The sequence below is a fragment of the Labrus bergylta genome, chromosome 9, assembly GCF_963930695.1.
Source record: "Labrus bergylta chromosome 9, fLabBer1.1, whole genome shotgun sequence".
Taxonomy (NCBI): Eukaryota; Metazoa; Chordata; class Actinopteri; order Labriformes; family Labridae; genus Labrus; species Labrus bergylta.
The window spans coordinates 5178198-5191415 of NC_089203.1; the positions used below are offsets into that span (position 1 = coordinate 5178198).

Here is a 13218-nt window from a genome sequence, read left to right on the forward strand (position 1 = left end):
TCTGCCCTTCTCCCTCGCGCTGCCTTTCTTTCTCCCATCCCTCAGAAGTTGTGGCTTAGCTAGAGGCTGACACAGCCATGCAGAACTTGGATGAGAAATTGCTTTTACTGTACATGCTAAACTACACACTAAATCGAATGACTGATGCTCTTGAAAGTGTTTGCTGCAGGGCAAAGCCAGCTGTAGTCTTTGGTTGTCAGATGGAATATAGTTGGCGGTTAGCTATGTGTATGAGCGAAAAAGAACTTGGCAATCAGGCTCTGGTGTGTTTCCGCTTCTGCTGGAGTATTGATAAATCATTTTTAACAGACTGCGGTGCTACCTTGGCTGTAATGGCTATCGATAAGACAGTATATTCACAGTCAATCTCACCCATTGTGTCCCTCAGCCCAGGCAAGCACCGTTACAAACACCAGATAGCTGCATGTGGTGTAACACTTTTACAGGGATACACACACACACAAACACACACAAACACACACACACACACACACACACACACACACACACACACACACACACACACACAGGCTCACAATTTTCTCTCTCTATCTCCTACTCTTTCTCCCACCACGAGTGTGAAATCTAATCATCACTGGAGCACACAATCATTTCTATCTAATCTGGAGACACACACATGCCTGACAACAACAATAGCAAGAACTGCAGCAGCAACTGCAATCCGGCACTATCGCTGCTCCTAGCAGCTCCAATAGTCTGCTTTTAAAAGCTATGTATCTGAAAGAATGCTGAAGGAATTTAGTAGTTCAGGGTTGCTATTAATACAATCAAGATATGCTGCTATCCATACAGTATGTCTTTGCATTCCAGCTATTCAGGTGCAACAGCTGTAATGGAGCAGAAGTTTGCTCAGCGACCATTTTTCACCAGCCCGGATCCATCTGTTATTTGTATTCCTCTCCCTGGTAGTTTAAATAAACCTGTTAAAGCCACATCAGACACTTCTTTTTCTTACTACTAAACTTCTTCAGTCTCTCACTACACCCTGCCCCGTTCTCTTCAGCCTGCCACATCTTCTCCGCACATCTCAGCGGGGTAGCCAACAGCGAGGGTACAGTACAGAGCCCACCTCCCAGCAGTGCCGTCCTATTACCTCTGGCAGTCATCTCACTGTCACGCTGATCGATGATTCATGTATGAGAGCGGGGCCGGGCCCTGCACTGCTGCTCGCTGCTCACTGCTCGCTGTCGCCACAGTGCAGGTGCTGCTGCTGCTCTCGCTATAATGACTGGGCTAACTCTGACTCTCTCTCTAACATGTTATGTGTGTTGACGGCTATGTGCGGTTTGCAAGAGCGCGGGAGAGAAAGATGGACAGAGAGCGATAGATGGATAGACATACAGAGGGAAAAGAGAGTGAGAGTGAAGGTTCATGCTGAGCACATGCTGCTCTCATAACTGACTGCATGCTGTGTCCTAGTGTGTGTTGTCCCAGTGTGCGAGAATTTTTGTGTCCACTAAGGATCAGAAATAGTGCAGAGAGTACAGTTAAGAAGTGAGGGTAACTGCTGTTTCCGGAGGCCTTTTTTTTTTAGGTAGATTCTAGTTTAAAAATGGGTTTTTAATGATGTTCCAAATGTTCAGTAAGATAGAAAACCAGGGCGTATGGGTTGACGAGTATTTAAGACTTCAACCATTTTTGAATTCCATCTTCTCCTCTAGATTTTCCTCTTTTATTTCTGGTGACTAATTAATTTGTTTTTAACCTGCTGCTATCTGTCCTTTTTCCATATATTCATGGTATTAGCATTAGTTTAAATTATTTAATTGATTTACAAAATTCTACAAAATCCAGGATCCCAATTAGCAACTGCTGTGATGAAAGAAGGCCGTCAATGGCAAGACTTGTGGCTGTAGCGACTCAAAATACTTTGTTGTTGCATCTGGTTACAGAACTCTGAGTCATAGTTGCATAATTCATCCCACTTGAACCCAGAACGTGACAGGAAACTCACTTCATGGACGTTTTGACATTTTGGATATGAAGATTTGGTTTCTTGCCAAGTTTTAGATGAGAACATTTTTACCACTGTCACGGTGCTGCTTGTAAAACTTTGTGACTTCCGGACGAGGCTGGCTGTTTCAGCTTGTTTCCAGTCCGCATTTCAGACTAAGCTATACGCAGCTTCAGTCGGTAGCTTCATGTTTATTGTGTAAAACTTGAGAGTGCTCGGCGGTTTCAGTTGACCTCACTCCTTACTTTTTGACATTGTACTGTTCTTGACCTTTTATCAGTGCCGATGTACTTTTGCAGTCGTTTTTTAAAGAGTAATGCAAAGTCAAGGTCCAACTCCAAGAAAGGCAGATTTTTTATTTTTAAATAGGCCATTCATTTCATTTTTTGGCAAACAATATTTTTTAAGGTCAAGAACAAACCTTCAAGCTCAGCAGCTGTTCTTTTTATTTCAACCTGGAGAGTTCCATGCACACTCCTGGTTACCTGCAGTAAGTGAGTGGGACTCTTGGATACAGAAGCCTTGATGTCCAAACTTCAATATTTCACTTCTTCATCAAATATAAAACTAATTTTGAAAATATAATCTCGTTCATGCCCATATTTCTAGCAGTTGTTTTACCTACATGTTACTTTTTTTTCACTGAACAACAACAAGCACATCATAACTAGGTTTTTATTGCTGCAAGGACTTTGGGTGCTCAAAAGTACAAGAGCATTCACGCAGACCCATCTCCTCAACCACCATCGTGCATGTCCTCATCAACTTCTCTGGTCCTTATCCTTCTTCGCTCCAGTATGTGCGTGTGCTCTGTGACTCTAGATGCTAAGTGTTCCAAGCAAAAGGTCAACAGCTATAAAACAAGAGAGCGAGAGAGACGGAGAGAGAGAGGCTGATGAGGAGGAGCAGGAGAAGTAGGGTCTGAGGGGCTTTTGAGGAGGGATGAAGTGGTGAAAAGGAGACGATAGGAGAGCCGTGGAGGACTGCTGCTGCAGAGTCATTACCGGAGTGGTTAACACTTGTTAACAGAGGTGTGTGTGTGTGTGTGTGTGTGTGTGTGTGTGTGTGTGTGTGTGTGTGTGTGTGAATGTTTGTGTGGGGGGACAAGGAGAGAAAGACAAGTAATTCAGATAAGAGGAAGTGAGTAAAGAATGGAGCATGAGAGATTGAATGGTAGACGCGCCTGATGTATCAGTTTGGGAAAAAGTCATCATCCCTCAGTGAGCACTCTAACAGACTAATTTATGAAGCTATGATCGGCTGTTCCACTCCACTGCGTAATATAATGCAGTACAAACAGTGACGATGCATACAAACCTACATTTGTAGGTGCAACACTGTATTTAATGTTCTTCAAAGGAAATCTCTGCGGGACCCGTCTTGGAATCTATCTCTGTTAGAGATAATATAACTGTGACCGCGATCACTTCATTGTTCTGACTTCATTTCTTTGAGTTTATCTCATCACACCTGTTTGATAAGAGACCAGGCAACTAGAAGTAATTTTTTTTGATTTGGAAAACTACAGCCATGAAATTGAATGTACAAGGCAGCTCATTTGAGTTACTTATTTTATTTTCCAGCAACAGAGTGAGTCATCACAACTAATTTCACAGAGAAGTGTTAATGAGAAAATCCTCCACACTGCATCTTTAAAAAAAATAAATAAAAAAAAATAAGAAAATAAGAAAACTACAGTGAAAGAGGAAGAAAAAAAAATAGGACGTATTAGAATGACTGACTGGTACTCGCACGGATGTGAAGAATGTGTGTGTGTCCATGTCAGGTCTCGTCACACTCTGACAGTTCAATTAGTCTGAACTAAATGATGCATGACGTCTCCCTCATGGCCGTAGTAATCGTCAGTGTTCTGCTTTGAAGCACTCATATTGTGCATGAGTAGATAGCTAAACCAACAGTGGCTGGGGCTAGTCATGTTGAAATGTTGGACTGTATGATTTGCTGATCCCTAAAGATGCAAAATTGGAGCATGGGACCAAATTGGACTCATCACAGAGTTTCTTTATTTTTCAGAGAAATTGTTCCTTTTTTTTCTCCCGCACTGCTGCAGTGACTCAAATAGAATTGAACTATCTGGAGTTTTAATTGGGTATTCCTCATCAGCGAGGGATCAAGTGTGGGTGAGCGCGTAGGTGTGTCTCAGCATGGGTGTGTGCATTCACACATACATAAAGAAAAAAGAACAGGTACATTTGTACACGTGTGCACATGCTATACCCGTGTTTGTGTTGGTCATGTAGCTAATTTGTTTTCACCAAGCATCCATTTTGTGCAAGCATTAGCGAGCGCGTGTCAAGTGCTTTTTTTTGTGGGTGTCTGCAATCAGCAGACACGAGTCAGACAGTGAAGACGTTTGAAGTCGTTAGAAGTTCCTTACCTTGATCTGCATGCAGCAGCCATCCTGTGACTGCCACCAGCGCATAGCAACTTTCTGATTTGACTCGGCTGCTTTTGTTTGATGTTCTGAATGTGTCAGAGGGAGAAAAAAAAAACTTGCGGTGATTTATTTCATTTGCTTTGTTCTTCATATCAGCAAAGGGACATTACCTTTAGAGATTCTCTCAAGTTAAACACGAAAGCAGCGTTGGAGCACAATCTCGCATTAATGGTACCTTGTGATTGGTCAGAGCTCGGTGAATATTTTACTGAATATTTTACTGACAGCCTTGCAGGGCACTAATTAATTTCTTTAATGGGCAGGTGTTAGTTGTTTTTATTTAATAGCATGCTGGATTGTCGTCCTAGTAAACAGTTTTATAAGGGGGAGGGGGAGTCCAGCATCCACCCATAGCCTTTGTTGTTTAAAAGACCCATATGGATTGTGAATCGGCAGCAGCTTTCAAAGCATCATTAGTCATGCATAAAAGACTGTGTTAGCGCTTTAATACCAGCCCTGGGCTCAGGCTCCAAAGATCTGCCTTAATTGCCCACCTCTGCTACATTCTGTGTTCATGTGCGCAAGAGTACACACTTACTAGACATGGGTTTATAACAGTTTATGTATCTGTGAATCTGTGTGTGTGTGTGTGTGTGTGTGTGTGTGTGTGTGTGTGTGTGTGTGTGTGTGTGTGTGTGTGTGTGTGTGTGTGTGTGTGTGTGTGTGTGTTAATTGTCTTTAGCCTTGCTGGGCACTAATAAGCACATAAACAGAGTGTGAGCTCTGAGATGGGCATTAAAGGAGATTCAGACACACCCCTTTTCATGCTTTGAATAATAATCCATGCTACCTGTTTTTCCTCTTCCATTGGCTGTGTGTGTATGTTTGTGTGTATATGTGTGTGTGTTTGTGCATGTGTGACTGTGTGTAGCGGTCCACCTGTTAGGTCTGACCTGGCATCTGCGGCACGGCGAGAGCCAGCTGTACGAGAATGGCCTGAGCTCAGCGGACCATCAACAGGATGACCGCAGCAAAACCAGACCCACCAGCTCCATCCACCTGCTGGACACACTCAACCCTGAAAACACACACGCTGGTGACAGAGGTGAGCTGACACGTACACATCATACACCATAATAACAGCTGTTCTGCACTCCACTGTTTACAGGATTCTCCTCTCGGAAACAACAAAGCAAATTCAGAACAGACATTTGTTATTTGTGAAATATTGAATGTATGAAATGAAAGCCGTCTTTCATACACCTTGTTTTATTTTAACTGTACCATGCTGATTTTCTTCACAATTTCTGTAACATATTGGAATGATGAAGCAAATTTGCAGTTCCATTTAACTCATGTAAAGAACTTTTTAAATTGTTAGTAAGTCTGATTTAATTCATCGTGAAACATATATCTCTCCAGGACGGCCTGTACCTGGGTGGGGGAGTTTTCAGGCTTTAAACTGTGATCCAATCTGAGCGACAGAAGCAGTGTCTTCTCTTCCTACATGAAAGTTTATTTATATTTCTGCTGCATCCAGGAAAATGAATCATTTTTGACATGGGCTGCTCTTACTGCTTAATTAGTGATTTTACATATCAAAGTATGTTTACAGGTGTTGGAGAGTTCTGCTGCATATTTACCAAGAAGCTTTTTGTGACTTCAGAAGAAGTTGTGCAAAGTCTCATAAATGTCCTAAAGCGATGACATTTGAATCATGATTATAACCTTTATGCTGATAAGTCTTTGAAATCTTTACCCAGAGTGGACAAAGCATTTTCACATCAGGACTTCTCTTGTCCTCCGCTGTGAAACATTTATACTAGAAAAGAGACCTTAGCCTGCTCTTCATCTTTAGCACCTTGAAATGATTTTCGCCACATCTAGCATAATAAAACTAAATCTCCGAACGAGTGTTTTTTATTTACTGCAATGAAAAAAAAAAAAAAAGAATATATTTTTTGACCAATTCTGTATCCACACTGCAGCCTGCTGCTGAAGCCGATATGGTCACTTTTTTTCTTTTAAATGTCATCTTTGTAAACGAAAGGAAAAAAAATCATCCAGAAATCAGTTAATATCAAATTTAACAGCAGCAGAGGGGTCGTTTTTAATCTATTCCACTCCATCCTATTGAGACACAATCCAACTAACCATGCTGCTAATTACTTATATGACTTACACAAGCTGGCTCAGTCCTTCTTCATATACAAAGAGGGGAAACAGTAGAGACATGTAAAGTGCAACATTTCAGCAAACCAAAGAAAGTTAACATTATTAATTAACACTTTAAAGAAAGATGTAATGTTTGCATACAAAGCACTAAACTCTGGATCCATTTCATATCTACGCATCTGACCTCCGGTCTTTGTTCATCCCACTGTCTGTCTGTAATATTTAACTCTACGTTTACTTGTGGCCGAGCATATCTTCTTCTCTTTCAATTAATGTGGTTAGTTCATGAAGTCAAGCTCTGTGTTCAAATGAAATCATTAGATAAGCTGGTTTAGTTCGTTTACATGAGCTACAAGAAGGCTTTATGAAACAAGATGATTCTCTGAAGCGCCTTTATCAAACAGCTCACAGGTCATCTGAAAGTGCAGTCACGTACTTTTCTCAATTTAATAACTTTCTTTTAATGTCCTCCTCTTTTTTCTTCTTCATGCAAACTTAGTAGAACTGTAATCCTACCAGCACAATCAATAGGGATGCAACAATATAGTCATCCCACGGATACAGACCTCTGTTTTTTGGTCACGTTTTTTTCTGGTTCTGATGGGCTGGGCTGTTGGCATTTTTTTCCGTAACTCTGACAGGTGTAAAGCGATGTTTGCAGACAGTCATTTCTTTTGTTTATTTTTTCTCTTCCTTGTCATTCTACTTAACGCTGAAACCAAAACGTCGCTTCCTCACTCGTCTTGTGTGCAGTGTTGTCAGCTTCCCCAATTTAAGCACATGGTGATTGGATGTTAACACGGGGTTGGAGGGGGTTTCCGTATCTCAGCGCATGGACTCACAGGTACACAAACGGAGCCGATTCAGAGAGAAATACTTTGAATGGAAACTCATACAAAAAACCGTACAACCGCAATTTACAAGAATTGAACCGTGGAAGCGGTACCAAGCGGTTCGATATTATAATGAGGATTGTTGAATTCCTAACGATCAAGTGTATATTTGCTAGTGGATTTAATGGAAGCAGAATTATTAGAATATGAAATCTAAATATGAACATTTAAACATTAAGGTTGACACATACTGATACTGACTTTATATCCATCGGCATGAATTCTAATCAGTTTCTCTTGCATCAGGCCTTGCATACATAACACACTCAGCACAATGAATGTTCCAATAGGATAGAGAGACATCAGTCCAGAGATCAGCCTTGAACTGATTACACATTTATTAGAAAGGCAAGGTAATTGGTTAATCATGTTCCCTCTTAGCCAGTCCGTGACTGGAATAGCCTTTCTCCACTCTGCCGTCTCTCAACTAGCCAGAGGAATTACTAACACCAATTTAACCCCATGACACGGGACATTAATTGTGAGTGTTCCAGGTCATGAAGTCAGGCAGGACACAGCAACCTTCACGCTTAGACTCCCTGTGATGGATATTACATTGGATGCTGTTGGAGACCATGTTCAGCACTTACACAGGAAATGTGCGAGCCAAACTGCAGCCCGCTGCAATTTAGGCAACCTGGGACCTCCCCAAAGCAACTATTCCTGATGAATCCTCACATTCAGAGGATTAAGGCTCTCATCAGTAGTTAAATCCTCCGATAGAGCGCGCAGGGGTCATGGAATTCACTTCAGAGCGTTGCGTCACAACAATCTATTGTTTCAGCTCCTATTGCTTTATATGCTTGATGAAAACTGGGAAATCAAAATGGGCAAAGCTAAGCTGTTGATGCAGGGGGCTCAGATTAATAAAATTGGCACGGTGGAGGTGGTCCCCGGGCAGAGGAGGGCCAGAGAGATTAGAGATTAGACTGTAATCCAGTGTGGCAGATTATCACGCTCATCCTGCTGTACCCATCACCTCTCACACCAAGAGACCACACAATCCCCGAGATTACACAGCGAACGATGGTGAGGGGAGGCTGCAGGGAATGGGAACGATAAAAACATCACACGGGAGGGAGAGAGAGAAGAGTGAGAGTGATGGGAGGAGGGAAGAATGATTGATGGGCACCAGTCTACCTGAAGGATGTTTCAGATATCCACCATTACAGTGGCACAAGCTAAATGATCGCTGTCATTAAAATACATTTTTCATGTAGCAACGTCTTAGCCATTTTCATGACGTTTGCCTACAAGTAAAATTAGCAGGCAGAAAAATGTTCTTTTTTTATTTTGGGTAGTTCATTGTATTCCTGTTGTACTGCCATAAACACAAATAGCAACATATTGAGGAGCAATGGGAGGCTGATTGGAGGATGGTTATCAGTTTTTTGCATGGTTTGATATAAACTGATGACACAGTTGGGAGAAATAAAAACAGGTTTGGGAAATGATTGGAACATAGTAATCTTCTTGCATTCTTCTTCATGTATTTTTAGTGTTTTTTTTATGTCAACATCAGTGCAATGAAGATAGGCTCTCTGTTTGATTTGTTGCCTCTTCCCTGAAGTCAGGATTCTAATCTACCTTAGGAAGCAGCCCGCAGCACAGTGAGAGATACTAATTGACACGTTGTGTCATCTGCGTATGGCTTGTGTCTTGTCAAGGCGTGCATGCTGTGTTTTATGTTCTTTGCGCTATCTCTCCTGGAGTTTCCAGAGATCACCAGGAGCCCTTCTTAGTCCTCCACACATAAAAGCCTCTCTAATTAGTGCTACATTAATTGCCACTCGCCCCATGATAATCAACCTCAGGCTAGTGTGCATGCGAGAGAGAGAGAGAGAGAGAGAGAGAGAGAGAGAGAGTGCATACACTAACTGTGCGTATTTCTCTTTCTCTTCCACTTTAGCTGACATGCATGAATACGAGCATGCAGACATGCGCGCGCGCACACACACACACACACACACACACACACATACCTAGCACACACACACACATTGAAACTCCTCTGATACAGATGAAAGCAGAAGTGCCCAGAGAAGAAATGTTCTGTCAGTGGATTCCCTGCCTTAATGAAAGTACGTTGAAGTCACCCAATGTGGAAAGGCGGATATATTAATGACATAAAATGATACAAACTGACATACAGTAGAGCTGTGTAATGCCTCATTATAATGCGAAGATGATGAAATGTGGAGTTTGTGGAACGCCATCTGAGCCTACGCTGTGATTGTATAAACCAGTGTATGAACAGAGAGTTAGTGCTGAATTGTTTTCACTCGATCCGATGGTGTGGTAGGAAATGGTGTGCAGATGGATGGAATGTGACACAGACAGAGAGGAGGGCTCTTAAAGAGCACATCAATATTCCAGACTGCGTGCAGAGAGAGTTGAGGGAGTGAAGCTGAGCAGTGTGCATGTGTGCTGAAGAGTAAGAAAGTGTGTGCACAGCTGATGCATGTCTGTGGGGGAAAAGGAGATGTGTCTGTGGGAGGGATGGGTGTGTGCATGTGTGCAAATGCTGATGGACCGGTCCCTGTTACACTGGTCTCATTGATTTTCTCACGCTGGGATACAGTCTCGAGGATGTAACACACACTTCCACGTACACAGAGACACACACAGTGAAAGTATAGATCATTTAGTGAACCCCCTGCTTGAGCGCCTCAAGTTTAGAAAAGCCTAACAGCAGAGACACTTCTGTTACTCGGGCTGCATTCAAAACATCTCCGCCAAATATGTACGCAGAAAAAATTATGATTATTATGATTTCAAGCCGCAGTCTCTATTTACAGTGGAGATGCCAGATTTTATGAAGAGCAGGGGGGCTTTGTAGTACCCACTCTTGACATTTTAGTAGAAGATTGATGTGTTGAGCTTCTGACATGAGATGCAATAAATAAACAAAAAAATCATATTCAATTTGTATCATCTTGGTAAACAGTCCAGAAGTTTGTTTTTCATAAGGAATAAAGTATGACCCAAAATAGTCAAAACTAGTTTAGTTTCTACATGTGCGTTTGTATTTCCATATCATACTATTTTCATCTTTTACGTTACTGCTTGAAATTGTAATGGTGACTGAGATTCAACTCATGGACATAGCTGTTATGGATCGTTCATTTTTAACAGTAAAATATTTGAGATCAGCTCAAACATGACAAAACAAAAAGCGTTTTTAGGCATCAATGTACCAGTGTTAAAATGGTTGTAATCAAGTATGAACATTCTGGTAATAAATCAACAATTTTACTAGATTTTATAAGACAAGAAACCCAAATTAATCTGAACGAGTCATTCACACGTTTCAAACTTCTGTATTATTTTAATTCTCTTTATTTGTGTGTTGGTGTTTTGGGTGTCATCAATAATGCCCCTGCCCTCCCCCTCCCCCCACATAACACAGACTCTCATCCAGCCCCACAGTCAGAGAGCATTACAGTAATGTGAAGGCTGCAACTGATTTCATGTGTTACATTAATGCTCACTGGACTTTGTCCAGTGCACCTTTGTACATTTTGTGTTTTTATATTTCTTATACTCTATTATAAGTAATTGCTTCTTATATTTTATTTCATTTAAGTTCTTGCTGTTTTTGCCTTATTTCTTTTGTTAACAGTTTTGCACCAAAACACCAAGTCTAACTCCTTGTATGTGCAAATGTACTTGCCAATTTAAAACAATTCTGTTTTTCTGATTCTGATTGACCAGTCATCTCTTCGTCGTCGTTTGCAGCTGGTGCAGAATGCAGCAGCACGGCTTCTGGATATGAGATAAGCAACATTCATAGGATTTTATTGATCGTATTTTCTAAGTGAGCCCTATTCATGCAGGTCTAGTAAGCAGAGCAAAGCTTAAGGGTAAATCTTAAACGTGTCACAGGCCATAGTTGTTCAAATGTGGCAGAAAACTGTGCATTCACTTGTGATCAATTACTCACAGTATCAAGCTGATTGAGAAAGTACATTTTCAGGGCCCTCATCAGAAGTATCTGCTCTTAAAGGATTAAAAAAGCTCTTGATTAAGATGAATAGAAGGAGAGTCTAGTGTACTCTGGCTTGCTCCTTCCAGGCCTCTGCCCAGACTAGATTAGTACAAGATTGGACGAGAGCAATAAAAAAAAAAATACAGAAGTGCTTTTTCCATGTGTCAGTTTGTACAACATATATTACATTAGTAACATTGTAAGTGCTCTCAGGGTGTCAGAGAGGGAATGAGTTTGTGAACAGGCAGACTTGTCCGTCACAGACGTAGCCCGAGGCCTGATGGTAGAAGGTGAGGACGGCAGAGTAATGGAAGGCCCTAAGGCCAAGAGCATTATCTTCTCCTGACTCTGACTGACACTCATTAGGCTGCACAGTGGAGAGAGGAGGCTGAAAGCTTATTAAGCCAACTGCTCAAAAGGCCCTTAATTGAATCCAAGTAATTATAGAGACCTTGCCCATTGTGATATTTTTATTCATCCTGCGGCAAACTCAATCTCTCTTGCATTTGGAACACTATTAATGTTGTCTGCAGCAAAGTGTGTGAGACCCACACACACAGGCCTATACACCTTGATATCAACTAACTCTCGCACATACACAGACAATTCCGGTCCCAGAAGACATATCCTGTCACTAAGACCCCGGCTGCACTTTAAGTCTGTTCTCTGCTTCATTAGAATCTGAGGGATAATAACATTAATTGCAAAGATAGTTTAGTTCCTTTGAAAATAGATTACAGGTGTAATTGTTTTACCTGAATATCCCGCAGGCAAGAGAAATTAATTAGACCTTGTGTCCCAAGTCCTAATGTGGCTCATCTCCTTCGTCGGCCTGGTGCACACACACACACTCATAGACACACGACTGACAGACAAATGGACCGACTGAGTCACACTTGAAGAAACTCACAGTTTAAAGAAGGAATGGAGGTGACAGTGTGCCAATGTCAGCTAGTCATTAGATGTGGGTGGAGTTGAAAGTTCAGATCCGAAAGTACCCCATACCAGACGCCCTGTTGCAGAGCAGCTTCACAACGGCTAAATTAGGAGAAAATATTGCAGTGTGTTCATGTGTTAGCAGACTGCGGGTGAGCTGTGTCAATGGGGGCATTAGCGGGGTTATGTGCACATCATGCTGCACTACTATAATAATTGGCGACAGCAGCATCATTATTATAATGTTCAGTATGTTTGTTCTAAGCGGCTCTGCCCACAAACCCGTTATCATTTCAATCAAGGGCACGTTTGCGCTTGATGGCAGACATGAAGGAGCCATGCAACACTTTCATCGGCCCTTTAAACAAGCTCAACATTTTGAAGTCAACCCTTAATACTCTTTTTGCTTACAACATACTTTTCCGATGATGAAAAGCACACAAGGAGAGTTATGCGATGCCATTTATTTATATTCTTATTAAACAACGCAAGCAAGTATAAATTTCAAGCTGCTTTTTGCTTATTAACGCCGCAAGATAGCGAGGCGTGAAGAAATTCTACCTCCCTGTTCACATGTTGGCTTGTTTAAGCACGTCCTCTTGCCTGCCAAATAGGAATAAACAGAGATTTTCTGTTTTGAAAGATATTTTCAAAGATTGCTCTCAGCTTTTGTGCTGAGATTCGTGGGGGCTTTGGTGCTGGTGGAGCACAGTGATTGACAACAGTAATCTCAGCAGCTGGGGAGGCCTGGAGGAGCCCCAGTCACCGTGAGATCTCTCTGGTTTCTCAGGGACTTCTAAAATGCCTCGATCCTCCCTTCTTTTTGTACAGAAGCTGCAGTATTACTCTGGCA

General features: G+C 41.7%; 1 protein-coding gene across 3 annotated transcripts in view; it reads left to right on the forward strand.

The window, feature by feature from the left end:
* The window catches only part of tenm1 (teneurin transmembrane protein 1), a 168557-nt gene that overhangs the window by 69770 nt on the left and 85569 nt on the right, over nt 1-13218 (forward strand). For 2 of the 3 annotated variants that reach the window (XM_065958726.1, XM_020629724.2), the window contains exon 6: nt 5305-5478. In XM_065958726.1, the coding sequence (XP_065814798.1) occupies nt 5305-5478 (174 nt within the window). The remainder of the gene's footprint in view (nt 1-5304; nt 5479-13218) is intronic. The other variant, XM_065958727.1, reaches the window with a different exon arrangement.